General features: G+C 40.4%; 1 protein-coding gene across 1 annotated transcript in view; it reads left to right on the forward strand.

Annotated features, from left to right (window-relative positions):
• The first annotated feature begins 18,851 nt into the window (after positions 1-18,851).
• tsc22d3 (TSC22 domain family, member 3) overlaps positions 18,852-20,221 on the forward strand; it is a 33,253-nt gene continuing 31,883 nt past the window's right edge. Inside the window, exon 1 of the mRNA XM_029512280.1 lies at positions 18,852-19,570. Within this exon, the coding sequence (XP_029368140.1) occupies positions 19,230-19,570 (341 nt within the window). The 5' untranslated portion in view covers positions 18,852-19,229. The remainder of the gene's footprint in view (positions 19,571-20,221) is intronic.

The raw sequence follows: 20,221 nt of genomic DNA on the forward strand, positions 1-20,221 counted from the left end.
GGAGCAGCATATCGGCATCTGACAGGAAGATGCTTTTTCACCCTTTTGTCACTCTATTTAATACTTTTCCTTTGGAAAAAAATGTGTGTTCTCTAATTTAAATGGTGTGTTGAGCCTGCTTGAGTCTCAAAGCAATCAAGCACAAAAGAAAAAATATATGTCCTTCTACTCTGCATGCAAGATGGAAACACACAGTTGCAATTAAAAACCCTTGGATTCTTTTGGAATAAGATAATGATTACCAAGGAACAAGCCTGGAGTATATACTTGCAATTGGAGCAATTCCTTCCTGAAGATCATGGTGTGTTCATGGGGATTAAGTGATCAGTTCTTCAGCCTGTCATGATCAAACAGACCAACGGTTAAGTGCCATGCGAGGTGACGTGGGTGTGCTGCTGGGAAACAAGGATATATCTGCTGAATTACAGCCTTGAAAGGCTTGCAAATACAAATGGGACAGATGTTGAATGGTAGCAGAACCGCACTGTCTTACGAGTTGCCATCTTAATTAGTTCCTCTGTGACAAGCTGCTCCGTCAGTGGAGACAAGAGGGACAGCTTAATGCTGTGGGGGGGTGATTGCTGGTCTTTGTCTCTCTGTCTCTCTCTCTCTGTCACATCCACCTACTCCAGTCCCACACATACAGTACTGCCACTCAGTATGCCCCTCTCTAAAACAGATTATTATTGATTGTGTTTTGTTATACAGTGAATCTGCCATGTACAATGTCAATCGCAGTGTTTCGTAACGTGCCTTTTCAATTTGTTCTATTCAGAGCTCAGCTCCTTTATGGAGTAAAAATGCCATTGCCAGAACAAAGGAAATCATTTGAGGCCAACTTCTGACTGCTTGGTAAATTAGAAAATTTTAAAATATCATGTTTGAAAAGGGAGGCAGTGTGGACAATGGTAATCCTCGCGCCTCTCAGTAAGAGTGCTTTGAGTTCAATGGAACGCAGCTTCCTGCCACAGTTCAAAGACGTGCACATTCAGGTTAGATGGTGACACAAACTGCTCATAGTGTGAGCATGAAAGGTCTCCATATATTGGCCGCGCAGTGTAGCGGTTACCCGCCCTCAGCCAACGTCAGCTGGGACAATGATGGATGATTGGTCACAATAATGTTGGATGTTTGAAATAGGAACATTTACATTAGGTGTAATGAGGCAGTTGCTGAAGCAGGAAGTTGATGAACTGGATCCCACAGGTACAGTGTGTCCATTTGAGGGAAAGCTTGTAGGGAGCACTCTGTACTGGTGTGGCCTTCCCTGAGGATATATCATGTCTAGAGTCATGTCTAGAGTCATGACTCAAGTTAGGAGACATTGACAAAGAAACTGCTGTTGTTTTGTGCCTTTTCTGCCACCATATGTCCAAGAAATCAATACTTTTGGACACTGAACACAAAAAACTTTCTTTCAAATTGACTCAAAATGTTACTTCAATCTTCTATATTATATTACGATAGTCTGTCAGCATCTTTCAATAAAACAGTCTGCATTGACAGAATTGCATACACATACATTTCATACAGCTTAATATTAGATGTCCATGTCCTGCTTAATGTAGAGTACGTAGAAAATTATGTAATATCACATTGACCTCTTGCAGTGAATGTCCTCTGGACCAAACAAAGGACAAAGCCATTTTATATTACACCAATACACAAAACCAAAGATTAAACCTTGATGAGGTCTCACATTTGGATGATTTCTCTTTCACACTCAGAGGTTCATTCAGCTTGTATGAGAGCAAAAATCTGAATTCCAGTTTGATGAATGATGGTTCTTTTGTATCAACCATAAATTGTCTAATCTTATCTCATGGCAGCAAACGGAAGAAATAAAAAACTCTATTTAGAATCGACACTGAGCATGTAATTAACCTCAGGGTCTCAGTCAGTGTGTATGAAATGGTCTTTTTTTTCTATGTATTAAAAGATATAATAATCCTATGTTGAAACACAGCTGACAGTTTCCTGCTTTCCTTCTTATGCAAGATCGACCAACTCTTGCTGCTCATAATTCTCAAAAAAAAAAAAAAAAAAACTTTGATTTTTGATAACAATGCCAAACTAGCAATTCCCAAATTCTTTACTTATCAGTATCCACAATCCAGGTCAGAAAACTTCTCACTGTGCACATAGACCCTTTCACTGTACTCTGTGGAGTCTCTGACCATTAGTAGTCTAAGGAGCAGAGCCTCTGAGTGAGTCCCTATTTTATTTGCCACATTCACACACATACTCACTGTCTGAGCATGCACACGACATGGCACTCTTCCTTCTTCCACTCTTGGTGATTTTGCTGTTTGACACTTGGTGGTGGTTACGTACAAAGAAGCATAACATGACACTGAATGCTTGCAAGTAAATAACGAAGTCAGCCGTGCAGGGTTGAAGATATAAAAGAAATACTGTTTTTTCAATCGATTTTTGAGGACGAAAATGCAGTCAGCACATCTATAAGAACTCAAGAACATTCCCAGTAGTGAAAAAAAAAAAAGAGTATAACGTCCTCTCAGTTTATTGCTCACTGACCTCAAGATTAAAATTTTTCCAGAAGAATAAAATTGCATAATGAAGAAAGTCCTTTCTCAGTGAAATACAGACACATCGGTGTACTGTGATCACCTTGGTCTCTACGTAGCATTACACTTAACATAGAAGACCAAGACCAACAACAGATACTCTCTTCGACACAAAAACAGCCACCCTCATCAATCCTGCCCCCTTGGAGGTCGATAAAGAGCACTTAGTAATGTGTGCAGATAAGTGGCAAATTGCATTATCTCTTACAAAGCTCCCTTAATTTACATAGGGATTAGTCAAAAACATATTGTTAATCATTACAGGGCTTATGAATAGTTAATTGTAGGGGGGATAACTGAAGCTGGGGAAAAGTAATAATTAATGAGGCTGGGTGCAGATGGGACAGTACGGGATACTTAATTAAATTTTGGCACCAGGAAATGACCTATTTTTGAAGTTTTTTAGGAGTGTGGGTAAGTTTAAAGTCAACTCACAGAAGTCAAGCTTCAGACTGAGATTTGACTCCCTGGGACTTTTCTTTTTTTAGTGGTTGAAATATTGTAATAATGTTTATTCTTTGCTGATATTTTTCATCTTGGGAGTTGTTTACATGTTTGTAATGAAAGTGGAACAGATGTTAGCTTGTTACTGTAATGACACAAAGAGACTGAAAAATTGTGCTTCCTCGGATCAGTGCCTGCATGCAGACGGGAGCGTCATCATAATGCACAGTGGAGGCTTCAAGGGCTGCATAAAACTGTATATTTTACATTATGTAAATACCTCCGCGGCTAAGTTGCTGCTTTTCCACTGTGCATACTTTAGCATCTGAGGTTTGAAAGGATTTCTTTCTTAAACAGCTCTGAGGATTTGGCTGCTTTTGGTGTAACTATGGGCTTTCCTGCTGCCAGCTGCTGTCTTTCGGCTCATTGTCCACTTGCTTCTATCCTTCTATGAGCAGGCCACCAAGAAAATGCTGCAATAACACTTGCTCATAAATGCTTGAGCAGGAGGATCTCTGCATCCAGGTGGCAAAAGGCTGAGCTATCATGCATGCAGGGACCATTTTCATCCGTTTTCATGGGTTCAGCTACAAGCTACCGAAAAGCAGGAGCAATTGAAAAACATCCCATTGATGATCAGGAGCTCTCTTTAACTTTCCACAAATCTTTCCACACATCCATCAAGTGCACCCACAGTTTCTGTTCATACTGATCACACAATTGCAAATGTCAGACATTTTACATTCTGCTCGTGCTGTTTTTTCAGACCTAACCTCCACCACTCTATTTTCAATGACTTTTCACTTTTGTGCCTGCAATCAGATGAATTTACTAAGTTGTCTGGATCCAGATCATTCATATCCGCAGTTAATGTGCTTCTAAAAATGCCTTGAAGTTACAAAGCCACTGAGAGAGAGTCATTATCAAAACTTAGAGTATTGTATATTTCTAAAAACATCCCAGAGCCCTCAGAAACCACAGAGCTGAAACTGTATCCAGTGTATTGTATTCACAAACTGAGGCATGAGTTATGCCCTAAATCCCCTAAATTATGCTTAGTGTTAAATCAAACATATTATTCTCACATTGAAAATACACTTGAATTAAGAAATTATGCTGTTTTACCAACTGAACAAGACGTTTTCCCACTGACCTTGCTTCAGATAGAAGGGTCAGTTATTTCTTTTATAGTCATTTCAGTGAAGCTTTAGTCTGATAATACCAAACCTACCATATATGTATGATCTGCGACTGATAGATATTTGGGATGCTTGCTGAGATAACACAGCAAGCATCAGTCAATGCAATGTGCAATCACAAAATCAGAAGGAAGAGTGTTAGAAAACCGGACTGTTTGGGAGCACATTGCAGATTATTATGGACGTTTGTCGTCTATTCCACTGAATACAGATACAAGACTGAGACACAGAGAGGAATATAATTTAAAGGCAGAAATGCAGGGAGGTGATGAAGGCAATGTTCAGCAGGGGGCTACTGAGATCTGAATGTGTCAGCACCATTAACTCATCCCAAGGCTCAAAGATAGAGTAAGTTGGTGAACCCACTAGCTTGTCATAACTTGGGTAACTTAAACATGAAGTGGAATTGTGAAAGCATTTTCTTGTCCAGTCGTCTCTCTGACTGTCTTAAAAACACAGACACACACACAAGTACTTCTCTTGCTACTGACAAAAACCACGAGTCTGTTTGCGCTTTGAGGAAATCACTGTGAAAACTTGATGGGTGCCTCTGCATCTTCCTTTTGACAAGTGAAAATGCTGACGGCTCAAAAAAATCAGTGCTAATTAATCAGCAGGAGCATAACAAACTAAAACTAACAAATAGCTCCTGTCATAATAAATAAGAAATAGATATTAAACTCGTGAATGAAAACATTAACGTTCACCGACACAAGGTAAGACATTTCAGGATTGCAATCTGCCAGTTGTTTACATGTAAAGAATGCTGTTGCAGATTATGGCAACTGTGGCCGCATTTAGTTCTAAAGCTGATTAAATGTCCCGGTCCACCACGACACAAGGACACCTGTCAGCAGCCTCACAGGACGGGGGAAAAACTTTGTCCAGCTGCAGAGGACGGTCAGAGTGTTCTTACGTCACCTCACAATAGAAGAGAATATCCAAGTAGCAGCTCCTGCCTTCCCAGGAAGCATTGCCAGATTAAAATACCTGAAGGCTGAAGAGTCTGATTATCTTGGACCCTGTCTATGAAACGGCTCTGGTTGGCTGTAGAGCCACAAGGCAGTTCTGCCATCCTGAAATTGAATTGGGAAAGATTTAGTGGATTTAAAGGCTTTGGCTCTCAGTTTGATGGAATCAGATAGGGGTGTGACAGACAGGGGGCTCGAGAGCAAGGGAGAACAGAGAGAAAGATTTGGACACAGTGAAGACAGAATTTTGCACAGAAAGTGATTTTCTTGCTCAAGAAAAGGTCATTGTAGATCGGGTGGAGCTTATGTAAACAATGATTACATTCAGGAACGATAATAAAAGAACTGGACTGTTGAAAAGGCTTCAGATTCACAGCGCACAGAAGAGCCTGAAAAAGTTCACAGATTCCATTATAATAAAAAACACAACTAAAAAGCTCCAATGACACCAAAATATATTTTTTCTAATATTCCATCTACATCTCTGTGAAACTATTTTAAAGCTTAATTCAAATGTGCCAGAAAAATGTCCAAGAAAGATTCCCCAAGGATGAACTTAATCCGAAGGAATATTTCAACCACTGGATAATCAGTGTTGCTATCCTGTCACATTTCTGGCTCAGAGGGAAAAAAACTAATCTACACAAACACCCACACATGGGAAATGACAATGAGTGATTAATAATGTGTGAAATGATTATGGTTTCAACACGAAGGTGTGACAGAAACATTGCCCTAAATTTAATTAAGGGCAAAAAGCATCAGTTCTGATGGGGAAATGGGACAGACGAAATGCAGGTCAAACTCCATGTGAGTCCATTATATTGACCCAAAATCATGTGCGTATTTTAGCTGCCGAGTTTACAACCCGATCTGAAGAGCGCTGTTCTGCGGTATTTCACTGCTTCATTCAGACATCATCAGTTTTGACATCTATTGTCTGTGTCGCTTTCAGCAATCAAACCCAGTTTCTCTGACAAAGACACCGCCTACTGCCTGAGAGCAAAATTAAGATTCAGATATGACCCATTTGATATGGGACTAAAAAAAATCCATGTAATACCCCATATCAATTTTTCGGAGTTCGTGGCAGGCTTGGTAGCTGGGGGGAGTCGTGACCAGGGAGAATTCACTGATCAGTGTGTCATCAGCCGTTTTGTGTATCATGTCATCAAACTGTACAATGAGAGGACAAACTTGGGCTTCTTTCCACAGAAGCTTTTAACTTACATGATATCAATACAGTCAACAGGGGCTCGCAGAAAGGGCCTTGTGAAAGGACAAAGAGCATACCTAGTTAAACCGTCACCACTGTCTGGGCTTTTAGTACCGTGGCAGCTACAAAGTGACAGCCGTTTAACTTCCTCTCCCTCCCTCCTTGCTTCCTCGGCTCTGGTCTTGACAACCCCTGCCCCAGCCCACCTTGATGCATTTTGCTGATCCAGGATGTTTCGCCGATGCCATCTCTCTCTGCCTGAACCTCAGTGTCAGGACCATTCGCTTGTTGTAATGGTTCCCAAACAATCTCCCAAACCATCATTCCTTCGAGAGGCGCGCCTACATTTCGCTGGCCACAGAATAAGTTTGCTTTAGGCATGGCTGGATGACATTACTCAGAGGGAGAGATGGCGGAGGGAGAGAAAAGAGGTATATCTTTATCATGAGAGTGATAAAAAGATACTCTCACTGTAAAGAACGTGAGAAAGAACCAGCATCCATAATCCTAGATATGTGAGAGGATTATGGATAATGAGACTGTTCTGAAGTCATTTCCCTTCAGCCTTTCATGCAAGACTACCTTAAAACCTCTGAAAACTCACTGGGCTCATAAGGAAATAGTAAAAAGAAGTGGCAGCTACATATTCTGATAGATGTTCAGCTTTTGTAGGTTTCTCGTCAACTTAGAGTAAATGAAGTATGCCTTAAATGAGCATTCCCCGCTGAGTGCCAGTTTTAAAACTGGCAGAGGAAATGAAACAATAAGAACCAAAATTCACATGGGTTCACACAGTGAGCATCGTTTTGAATATGATGGGAAATGAGATGCTGCACAGACAAGCACGCCATCAGCAGCCTGACAGCTCACAGGCGGATATCATGCATCGTTGTTGGGCAGACATCAAAGGCAAAAGCTGAATTTTTTTTTTTTTGGTCACACTGGGCGGCCCAGCAGCACTCCACTTCCTCCATATGTACACAGACAAGCTGATGCATGGTGTGCATTAACCCATGCACTAACACAAACACACATCACACTTGATTCAGTAAAATGTATGCTCTCATGAGTGACAGGAATAACGGCGTTACTTTTTTCTGTAATGAGTAATCTAGTGGAACATTCCTACCGTCTTTATAACGCCATGACCGTTACTGCCAAAGATGCAGCTTTACTATAATTGAATTGTCAAGTAATTCAATCGCACTCAAATGTGCACATGTATTTTAAGTTTGGTTAAAGAGGGGTGGAGGCGACACATTTGAGCCTTTAAAAATTTACTAGAAAGTAACACAATAGTTACTTTCCGCAGTAACTACTTACTTTTATCATTCTCAACTGAGTAACTAATCTAGTTACTTTTTGGGAGAAGTAACTAATAATTGTAACTAGTTACTTTTTTTTAAAGTAGCTTGCCCAACACTGGTTCTTATATGTTCTTGTCCCAACCCCAACTATCTGTTCCTTTCATGCTCTCTAAGAAGCGACACGGTATGTTCCTCCAAAGCTGACCACTCCACCACCCAGGGAGAGTATCACAGGAATCCGTCACAGTTGCCTTGACCTTTGATCTCTGAGGTCTTTGAAACCTGGTCACTGTATCCCACCAGCACCACCGGTCCCACACAGCCCCTCCGGGTGTCACATCTATGGACACGCACCTCAGTGTTGGGGGCTAAAGTTAGCGTGGTAGAAGTGCAGCCACACACAGAGAGAGGTGAGAGGTGAGGATGCTTGCACACACTCACACTCCTTGCAGGCTGAGCTCCAACTTTCAAAGGGACTTCGGTTGCTTTTGAGGACATATGATATTTCACTGAAAGACGCATGGCAATGATGAATAATTCTGTATTAGTTAAGGAAGAAAAGACAATATTGAGTGGACTGGTTTGAAACTATCTGATGATCATAGCTGAAAATGTCAGTTGTCCTTGTGTCAACTCAAAAAAAGCTGAAAGTTAAGGATCAGGAAAAACTTACGACTGCAAATGCATAATGCATTTACTGGATTTTAAATTCAAACGTAATCCCAGTGAAAGAGATGCTTTTGACATCTATCAGAGTGCATATTATACTCTCACTTGATGCATGCCTTTGCTGAAAATCTACTTGGCCAGCTCTGACCATGTTGAAACAGGTAACCGCTATTGCTCCATTTTCTTGCCAAAGACGCTTTCTAATTTACAATTGAGGCAGTTTATCTGTCTTAGATTAGCCAAGCACATTAGCAGGAGTAAAAATTGAATTATGTTTTCCAGATCCATGGAATGACTGATGGGATTTAATCAACAGTGAGTGACCTGGTAGATGTTTTTTGACTCTGTCACACAGGAAACATTTCTGCTGCACAGTGCAAAACGTTGCACATTACTGTTTTACATTCAAGCTTGTGGGAATTACTCCAGGGAGGGTTTTATTCAATTTTTTTATTGAAAGGACAGTGATGCAAGAAACAGTAGATATTGCTTCTAACCCTGGATTAGTACTTCCTCCGTGAGGGGCTTAGTCAGTGACACCAATACTTCATGCCTCAATCTCTCTTAAGTGTTGATGTGTCATCGTTCCCGGTGACCTAAAAAATACGAGTGAAGTCACTTTTGGCTGTGCTGTGCACAACTATTACTGGCACTTTCACACTCAACCTGCCACAGAGGACGCACATCCTCCCTGACTGGCCAAACAAATGCTGCGTGCTAAAGCTGGACTCACAAGCAAACAAACACATCCATCAGCACTGTCAATCAGTCACTAAACTATCACAACACGGCAGCTTTTCAACGCACGAGCTGCCACTCCACCCGGGTCCAGATTGCTTTTAAATCCATTTTTACCAGTATCTCCTTTCATCACTCAAGCACAGAACAAATGAAGTTAGAATGTTGTAGGTAAACATATCCATTGTTCTAATGTTCCATTAAGGCTATCCTGTAATTACCCAGAAGGAGAGGTGGGCTTTAAAAGCTAGACAAGGCCGATCAATGCCAATCCGCAGGACAGTGAGCAGCAGAAGCCTCCTTTGTCATGTAAGTGGGCCAGTCAGGGAGAGTGCTCACGCCATATTCACTTTAAATGAAGCGGAACATATCGGGCCGGAGAGGTTGGGAAATACATTGGATCTTACTTCTTGCCAGATTTTATACTGTCAGTTCTCCCATCATAGATATTTTCTTCTTAGAGCGGTTGTCTGGAAAAAACATCTCTCTCTTATTTAACCCTGACCAGAAGCTGACCAACACTAAGCCTCATAAATATTTTCTTCTAGTCTAACCCTAAGAAGAGATTTAGTCTCCAAATCTAATCCAGCCTCAGGAACAGATTTTTCTTTTTTGCCTAAACATTTCTCTCCTACTACAATCCTTTCCATTTGTCAAAACATACAACAATTTTAAATGTAATTTTAAAAATGTATTTTCTATCTAATATATTATTTAAAAAAATTGCATACATGCAATTACATATATTTTATTGTATGTTTATTACCAATTGCTTTACCAGAAAACTCACTTGCGCATAAGCACCAGACAATAAAAGAGATTAGATGTCAGGGTTTAGAATGAAACTCTCCAAACTGTGCGAGAGACATGGTTGCATTTACTTTCCCCACATTTAAAGATAATCAATACTTTATTGATTGCTATCACCATTTTGCTCCATTTCGTGAGATGCTGCTGAACATACGATTGTAATGGAAGCACAGACACAGCTGAGTGATTATGAGCATAAAGCGTTGAAGCATTTTCACATAATTCAACACCTTGGATTTTTTTTTTTTCTTTTCATGAGCACCTCACCAGGCTTTCACGCGCATGAATAAAATTTCATTATTGGTGGAAATAAACTGGGTTCTATTTATAGCAAGAAGGTGAGAGCTGTGTGTCGACCTCATTTTAGGAAGCTGCACAGGCTCAGTAATAGAAGTTCATCATCATCCAGTGGTGAAGTTTTGGTTAAAATTCCTCCTCCCCACAAACTTCTGAATGCTTCTGAGCTCTGTACCACTTCTTTAAAAAAAAAAAAAAAAAAACACAACAACAATATGTATTACCAATTATCGTTACATAGTCTCCAACCCATATACCCATTAAGCAGTGATGTTTCCCAAAAGATGGCAAAACCAAAACAATTTCCGTCAGAGAATGTTAGAGGCAATAACTAAGTGCTGCTGCTGGAACGGCATCAGCTGCGAAGAATTAATCTGTTTGAACCTCAAAAAAGCTGGAGACAAACATAGTGGAGAGATCAAGCATGTAAATCAAAGCAGCAGCATTTCAAACACTGCAGGGACATGCAAATGGTAATGGAGAATACTTAAAGACACTTAAATACTTAAACGTTCTTTTAAATTATAGCAAAGTTTTTGTTTTCTTTCAGATGTAATTCTCAGTTCTGTTTGCCTTTCACGCACCATATCTTATCATTCTTCACACATCATCCTGAAGTCTGAATGTAAAAGACATTTGACATCTACATGAATTCATGAAGATCATTCACAATAATCAATGGGTTACATCAGCAATGCTGTTTGGTCCGTGTGTTATATTTTGCCTCAGATCAAAGAGTTCTCCAGACACTGGTCTCTGAGAAGAGCACTGACTGCAGATCAAGAACTTGTCAAAAAGCACCATCAAAGCATGTGCAGTCATTTGTGTTGGACTTTATTCGCACCAAATGTAATTAGCTGACAGGCGCTGATTACATTTTTCTACAGCAATTCCTCTGAATTTCCATACAAACTGAGGGGACAGAGGAGCGTTGCACACATTTGGACATCTAATCACTGAATGTGATGAGATGGGTAAAGCTGAAGTCTTAAGAGGAAAAAAGCTAAATCAAAGCTGAAGGGGAAACAATTGTGTGTACTGATGGAGAGTCAACAGTCGTCCTTAGCTGTGAAGACAGACTGAGACAGAGCAGAAGATACCTTGTTGATGAGAAACAAGCAGCCTTGACAGTTTGAGGGTGAGGGGAGAGTTCAGACCTCAGTTTCCTTACAGCAATAATTATTTCCCTGGTCTAACTTTTGGCCTGAATCTCCATCACAGCCAGCTAATGCTCGGCACTTGAGTTTGGAGCTGTATGTACCTGTGATTGGCTGCAAAAGATTCGTGAATTACTTTTCCACAATCCAAGCCAAAGTCATTGGGCACACTTCTTAAAGACGACTGGACAGTAAATTTAATCCTCAAAGGGAGAGAGGAGTTTAGGATTATGTGCCGTAGCTCACAGCCAATGAGATGATTGTCTTGGCCAATCACAGCCACAGACAGAGGATCAAATGAGCTTGGGGAAAAGGAGCAGTGGCTCAAACCAAATCAAGAAAAAAAAAACAAACAAACAAAAAAAAAACAACAACCCTAAAAGATTTTGTATAACGACCCTCACATTGCTAACTAATGGTCGTACTTGTGTGCCCAGCAATGATTTAGATATAGATGTTTATTCAACTACCTCTTCCACGATATACATTTCAATCTTCAATGCGGTTTATATGAATTTAGATTAAATATTTAGATCATGCTCAGAAGATTTTGTGTTGAGCTTTTATGTCAATGTCAAATCAATGCTGGGCATGAATGAATGGCTTTCATCTATTGGGCTTTTTCAAACACTCAGACTAATGTAAATTCTTTGAAAAAGTACAGCTTTCAGCAAGACCTGAAACAGAAAACATCACTTTCCTTTCACACACAAACACTGTTGAGCATGGTGATGCACACAAATGATTTTGTGCTGAGGGCCCCCTGCTGACTCAGGGTGATACTGACGTGTGGGTATCTTCTCTTAGCTTTCACTGCCCTCTGGTGTTAGTTTACTGATATTACTCAAATAATGTTTAAAAAAAAAAATCCACCAAAAATCCACCATTATCACATAATTAGGTTTTGTCAGCTGTATTTTATTCAACTGCCAAAATGTGTGCGTGTATATGCTGGGTCAAACTTTTTTGTGCCCATTTACAGTCTGATCATATCATAGGTGTCCTTTTGTATCTACAGTGTAAGGCGTCTGTTTGAGGAGGGTGAACCTACTGCCCTTTGCTGTAACAGTGCCAAAACGAAACGGTCCGGATTATTTGCTGTTTCAGCGGGGAGCCAGAGAGGGGCGGCTGAGAGGTGTCTCACTGCTGGAGATAGAGAATTAGCAATCTTAATTTCTCCACAAATGAACTGCTGAAGGAAATCACATCAGTTTATTTGCATTGGCGATAAGATGGCATGAACACAAGCAAGTCAAAGTTCATTTCATTGGGAATACTCTGTTCTGTACACCAAAGTGTTCAACAGGGTCACCTCCTTCAGCCCCTGGTTACACTGGTTCGCAGCGAGGTCTCTTTTTTATAAAAATCATTGAACTGCGCAAAGATAAAAATCTTAAATCCAGCTATGTGAGAGTTGTTTAACTGTCAAAGGAAGAGACTTGTAGTCAGTGACCCAGTCCAGGACATAAAACCTAACGGAACACGGAGCATGATTAGTTCACACATCAGTGTCACACAATTGTGAGAGATTTTGAACTCGCATACTGAACACAGCAGCATATACAACACAGTACGACAGATGACCTGCTTCTGCTGCTACCTTTGACCGGTATACAGTCTGTTAGTAAGTCATTAAAGGGAATAACGCAACACTTTCCCACTTGAATACCACAATATTTATGTACAAGTTTACAAGTTTTATGTAATAGAACTTGTTATTAGAAGGTATAGTCCTCCAAGGACAATTACACACAGCAGCCATTCATTCATTCATCTTCTACCATTTATCCGTTTCCGGGTCACGGGGGGTGCTGGAGCCAATACCAGCCCACATGGAGGGGGGGGTCACAGGGCCAACACATAGACACAGACGGAGACCAACAACCACTCACACTCACACTCACACTCAGACCTACGGAAAATTTAGAGTCACTAACACACGCATGTTTTGGGTTAGGGGAGGAAACCCCCTAACACAGGGAGGCACAGGGAGAACATACAAAGTCCACACAGAAAAGTCCCAGGCCTGAGACCTGTGACCTTCTTACTGTTGAGCAACAGCGGGGCAAAAAAAAGGCACAATAATATACGTGATTTGGATCTGCATCATTTGATTGTCTTTGCAAAATCCTTCTGACAGTAAACAGCTACGGGATAAATGACATGAATAAAATTAGATTCTCCGATGAGACGTGAACCCGAAATGCTATGCGCCACTTGTCTGCACTGTATTATGCTGAGGTTGAAATATCACGAGTTGAACTGATAAGGATATCTTCTCCACTTTCAGATATTTGCACTTTGTCAGCTGTCTGAGAGCAGCTCTTTGCGCTTCACCTGGAAGTGCTTGGTGACAAACTCAAAAATGTGTCACACAGTCCAGTCCAATCCAGTCGCTGTGGTACCTACTGTAGCCTGTTCAGTCTGGTCTCCAAGCCAGTCAGGCACTTGTGTCTGTTTCAGCCTAACTAGGACACAGCGTGTGAACTCTGTTATGACAACTTAACAACTTCATTTCCTTCTTGTTTAAAAATGAGAAATGCATCTTTGTTTTAACATCTGCATTACTGCTCTACAGCACATGTATTTACATCAGACTTGCTTTGACTCACCAGTGATGCCAGATCTGGGAGCCTATAAAAGCTGAGTCCAAAATACAAACCATTCATAATTTCACTTCTCAGAAGTTACTTGGCCTCAGGAAATTAGCCATTAACAATTTGTCCATTTCTGTGGGATAAAGTGTGAGTTCACCAGTATGACTTTTGTGCCAAGCCATACACACTCACAAACTTCTGGCAAAGGTCTGCAGGTTTCCTGTAACTGCTTTAAACACAGGAAGCATGTTTGCCATTACAGTATAAAATGTCTCAGGCAATTTTCCGTCCATTTCAAAAGGAACAATGGTAAACAATAAACCTGATAGTCTGTGTAATGAAGCATTTGAGACTTTCTACAATGTCTCAATACTGAAAGCTGCTCACAATATTAATGCCAGTTAAAATACCGTTTAAATACTGTACATAGGGGAAAAACAAATGAAAACAAAAAGCAAACAAATTACAGCGTTATTAATTCTAATGAAACAACTGTTGATGTTTCTTTCAAAGTTCATTAAAGCTCTTTTTAGGTTTTTACTAAGAATGCACAATAGCATGCACATTTTATCAGCTATGCTATTATAAAAAAAAAAATTATGAATGAATGAATTAATTTCAGAAACAAAGAGTTTGTATGACCGTGTGCCAAATCCAATCATTCATTTTGAAATTTTGTTCAGCTTTTTCCATTTAGATCTTTATGAAATTATCATTACATTATCAACAACATACAATCCTAATCACTTGCCTGCTTGCAACCTTCACATGGGAACAAAAGGTGGCCGTTTGACCTTTGGTCTGATTGAACTTACACGTGTTATTTGGACTTCAGGAATGTATCACTGGTAGCAGTGAGCTTCAACTATCCCAGTTTCACTGACCTAGTTTAGACAGATGTGAGATTTAGTCTGTGAAAGGAAATTATCCTCGAATGAATCATTTATAGAGACTGTCGACATCATTCAGCTCAGGATAGTCTATACCCCTTGAAGCTAATTTTTCACCTGAAACAAGCAAGAAAACAAAAATCTGCCGTAAGGACTGAATTTGGATCCATGAAATCTGTTCAGCTTGGTTTTCACTCTTGTTAGTTTTGTGCTCATAGCTTTTCTATGCAGGGGATGATGCAGCAAACACGTCAGCGGCTCTCCTTACTGATTGAAATATCAAATAAGTGGCGATATTTCACGACATGTTGAATTGTCAGTGCGTCAATCTGTCTGATGAGCTGACTCAAGTTTCTTCCCCCACTGGAGTCTGTCTTACCCCCGGCGGCTCCTTGATCATCATATATTTATTACAATTATACCAACTCTGCAATTACAGATTTGCAAATTTAGGAGAGTTTAATTTGTCTGTGCTCAGATTAGCGCGAAATGTGTTAGCTGTTGTATTGTCCGAGACTATTGTACTGCAAATACTTTGCATCATGCTTCTATGTGACCAATCTCCTAGAAATTATACTATTCATTTACATATTATGCATGCAGACCTAATTAATTTTGACGGCAATAGAACACTGAGACAAAAAGATGAGTCCTTAAACCTGGAAATTTGGGAGTATTTGAGTGTTTCTGTTTCCGTTGTCTCAAAGTTTATGGCACTTTGGAACTTTTGTTGGATGACTAAAACAACACAAGTTTAAGATAATTAAAGACATAAAATGCATTCGATGTTTTCATGGGGCACACATTTCTTGCACCACGTGTTTTGCCCTAACTGACCTCCTGTACAGAAGCACGGGTGTTCGCTGCTTTAATGCTCGCTGTCTCTCTATATAGATTTCAGTTCTCTGGCTTCACTGGAATTTTGAATTTATGTTAATGATTGCTTAATTTCTTATCTGTGATAGAACACAGTCACTAAAATGCCTCTTTTTCTTCAGAGGTGACGTAGTGGAGCATTTCATATCATGCTGGTGTTATGATATGAAAGGCTTAGGGTTTGGGTTATAACAGGACTTTTCTCCTATTTCATAGGAATGTCCACATGCTCCATTTGGCACTATCAGATCTAACCTATCAATATGGGCAATATGGAACTGAGAAGACAACACTTTTTTGTCTGTCACTTTTTGTGCAATAATCCAAACGCTAATGTACAGGTCGATACTAATGTGTACAGTGACTGACTAAAAAAAATAAAGACATAAAAATGATTGGGTAAGATTGAAAGAAGGTCATGGCACTGAAAATATCCACATGTGGCTTGAAACGCAGTGATTATATGCATTTAACCAAAACCACAGTCTCATGACCTGCTGAGTGCCTTTGCTCCCTGAAACTAACCGCAGTAACTGCTGATGAGCGCCTCTCTCTGCTGACTATCATGTTTTTTTTTTCAATGTGTCTCATCCATTAAAACAGACACAGTTCTTTAGTCACTGAGAGAAAAAAAAACCCATTGCTGTCACAATCTAGGCAACAATTACATTTTTCCATTCCAGTGTAATTAGGCGAAGAATTTTTCATCGTGTTAAAGTCAGGCAGATTTGTGCCACTGCACCTGATGGCAAAGACTTAGATAAGAGGATCAATACAACATTTGTATCAGTCCATTAAAGATTAAACTAGCCAGGAGAGCTATTTTAAAATGGGGGAAAACAGCTTGTCTGCCTCTCTCAGCACCCCTAAAGCTTGGTAATTATTAACACTTTATATCGTCTCTGTCTAATCTGTACGCACGCCTGAGTGTTTATACATACATAAAAATATTCATAGTTTTATGGTCTTTTATTTCCCGGCTGGGAGCAATAATGGCCTGTCATTGCCCCTGGAAACTGAAAACATAAAACAAATAATTTGTCATTTTATACTTTAGTTTTTGTACAGATTGAATAAGTAAGATATAATGTGCAATTAATGAACCATCTGCTGACTTGAATTTAATTACACGCAGGTATGGGAGGTTTTCTCATCTAACCCTTGGCAAAAAAGTGAATACCTAGATTTCCAAAATGTCCAACTATTGTTTTAATGTTCATTAGTGTTACTCTTTCCTGACTTGAGATGTAATGGGAGTAATTTGGCTGTTAGTATGGATGTTTGGCTTCCTTAATTATTACGGTGGTTCATTCCTGTGGCTTTAATCTTATTTACATTTCGATTTCAGATTTATTTTTTATGACCCATGATACCGATCATTCAGTGGATGTTTCATGTGTTTGTTATAGTTGTGTGTCTTTGGTCTGTAGTAATGAACAACTCCTAATTTGGTTGATGGAATAGTTTCCCTCTTACTTTCTGTCCAAACAGATCATTTTTATCTTCATCTCCTTTAAATAAACAAAAAAAACCTTTAACCCCAAATTCAACACATACGCTCTGTTATTCTTGTATGAATAATTGTAAAAAGAGTTAAAACCAAGTACTCTGTATAAATATACAGAGCACCTGGTTTTTAGTAGCAGTCATTTACCTTTTAATGCTCACAGGAGTAGTCTTACATCTGTGTCTCATCATCAGGTGTCTTACATCTGCATCCATGACTGTATGAGCAGTTGCCCACTAGAGGGAAACCTTTACCTGCTCTAGTCATCAAAAACATCCTCGTAACCAAAGTGTAGCAGCCCTGCTGCCCGAGGACATCATTACACACTCAATAAAGCAATAGTCAGTCATTTCCTCTGCTTAATTGATCCCACTGCTGCCCAACAATGCGTGGTGTGACATTTTTTACTGCAGCAGATAGAGCAGCATGGCTCAGAGTAAGACGTACCATTTGTAATTATCTTGTTGCGGTGTTACTCCGTGACCGGCCATCTGCATGCAGCATGCAGTACACTTGTTGGTCAGGAGCTGAGGTCAGGGGCTCGGCAGCAGTGCCATCCCGCTGGTGCCGTCTGTACGGCTCTAATGACATTGTCCTTGTGCTGTTTAGCTGAACTTGGGAAACACTTGTCTGGAGTACAAGAACACTGGGTGCTATTGCTCAATCCAAAACTATTTTGGAACAGATATGGAAAGTTAAAAAAAAAAAAATTTAAACAAACTGAGTTGAAGCTTGATAAGATGATGTTTATGTTTACTTGCTAATCCAACAGCACATTAACTCGCACACACACTCTCATACATGACTATATATATACACGAATGGTGCCAATGTGCATCGTCCATTTCATGAAATTACAATTGTTATTTTATTTTACAATACAATAAAGTTGCTTTTGTTTCCTGTATATTATCCAGACTACAAAACAGGGCAAAACAAACCACTTGCTTTGCAATTAGATACTTATTTTAACTTCACCTAAACTGCATATGTTTGGATGATGGGAGGAAATAAGAGGACTCGGGTGAAAGTTATGCAGACACAAAGATTAAAAAAAACAAAAAACAAAAAACAACTTAAATATTAAAGCTCAAGAAATCCAACTCTACTGGAAGTATTTTCTCTTTTTTTCACAAATTAGCAAGGCAGACATGCTATTACTGCACTGTGTGTGCCACTCCTTGTGCTGTCAGCATGGCTGGGTGGAGCTCACAGAGCTGCACATGTTTCAAGCATGCTCTGACTCTTCGCGCCACTCCTTTCTCTTTCCCTTCCTCTAATGCACGCTGGGCTATGCTGTAGGAGAAAAGGGGAGGGCCCAGTACATGTAACCAGCTATGGCGTTCACCAATCACAGCGGTTTCCCCACCCTCTCTCCCTCCCTTCCTCTTTTTTAGCTCCCTCCCTCTGTCTCTAGGCACGCCACCCTCAGAAAAAAAAAAAAAAAAAAGTGCAGGAAAAAAAGTGATAAGCAGCAAACAGCTTCTGGGTTTTGCTTTCAAGCCACTCCTGCTGAAACGTGAGTGAGCGTGTTTGCGTGTGCGTCTGTCTGTCTCTGTGTGTGTGTGTGTGTGTGTGTGTGTGTGTGTGTGTGTGTGTGTGGGGCGTTCACTCTTTCTCTTGCCACAGTAGCAACATATTGCAGCAGCGTCGCCCCGAACAAAAGGCTAAACGCAGCAGAGCCGCAGGAGGGAGAACTCAGGGATAGACGCAGGCAGGATGGCCCAGTGTGACAGCACTTCTCAGGGAGGAACTCAACCTGCCATTTAGCCCTCCTGGCCTTGGAGTATAGACAGGACGCCACACTAAACCAGCCCAGGTTGCCTGCTTGTCTCCCTGCCGGTGCTGAGGAACACATCCTCTTACTGACAGTTCAGTCTTCAGTTCTTCTGTCATTCATTCACCTCACTGATTCCTGCACCTGCCCCGGTTGTCCGTCCTCTTCACACACCTGATCTCCAAGATGTCAGACGATGACTGCCGCTCGCCCATCGGCCTGGACTGTTGCAATTGCTGCCTGGACCTGGCCAATGGCTGTGATGACTCCATGTCTGGGAGTCCGGCTCAGGGCCTCGGTAATACAGGGGGCCTGCCGGCGAGCCCCACCAGCCCCAGTGTCAATCACTTCCGCCAGCTCCGCAACCAGCTGATGTACCAGAACCTGAACACGGACAAGCTCAACAACATCATGAGGCAGGACTCCCTGGAGTCAGTTGTGAGAGACCCCTGCTTCCTCCTCAACGAAGGGATCTGCAACAGCAACATTGACCAGACAATGCTGTCTATACTCCTCTTCTTTCACAGGTATGTCTGCTGCCCATCCAACAGGTACATGCTTATGTCATGAGGTAACGACTGAAAATAAAAGAGCTTTCATTCGTACTTCAGCTGAAAGTTGGAATTTGCTCCTGCCCAACACTGTCACCTTACCACTTTTGTATCTACATTACTTTTACTCAAATGATCAAATGGATTTGGAGACTAACCGTTCTCTTTGATCAGTGCTAAAGTAAATAACAGCACTAAATGGCTGTCACAGTTATTTACTGTTTAAGTTAGGAAGCGAGTTTTGAAATAATTTTTAATATGGCAACATCTTTGTCTGACAAAGAGGCACAGCATGTTTCACTTTCATTTGTGTTTCACACATGAAATAATCCAACTGTGTCCCAATGTTTATGCTTTCGAAGTTTCGAAGTTGTCATTTATGCAATATGATAGATTACCCCACAGTGTTAAACTTATTTTACTCAAGTGAAGATGTGCTGTTTATATAAGATTTATTTTTTTCTTTCTGGATTCAGATGGAAAGTAAAACTGATGATTCTTATTTACAGATTTTTCCTACAAAACATTACATGGAGAAAAGACAAAAAAAAACAAAAAAAAAAACATAACCTAAAACAAACATCTTACAAAAACCTTAGCTTCCTCTAAAACAGCAGTTTACGGTCA

The sequence above is a fragment of the Echeneis naucrates genome, chromosome 10 (genome assembly GCF_900963305.1).
Source record: "Echeneis naucrates chromosome 10, fEcheNa1.1, whole genome shotgun sequence".
Classification (NCBI taxonomy): domain Eukaryota; kingdom Metazoa; phylum Chordata; class Actinopteri; order Carangiformes; family Echeneidae; genus Echeneis; species Echeneis naucrates.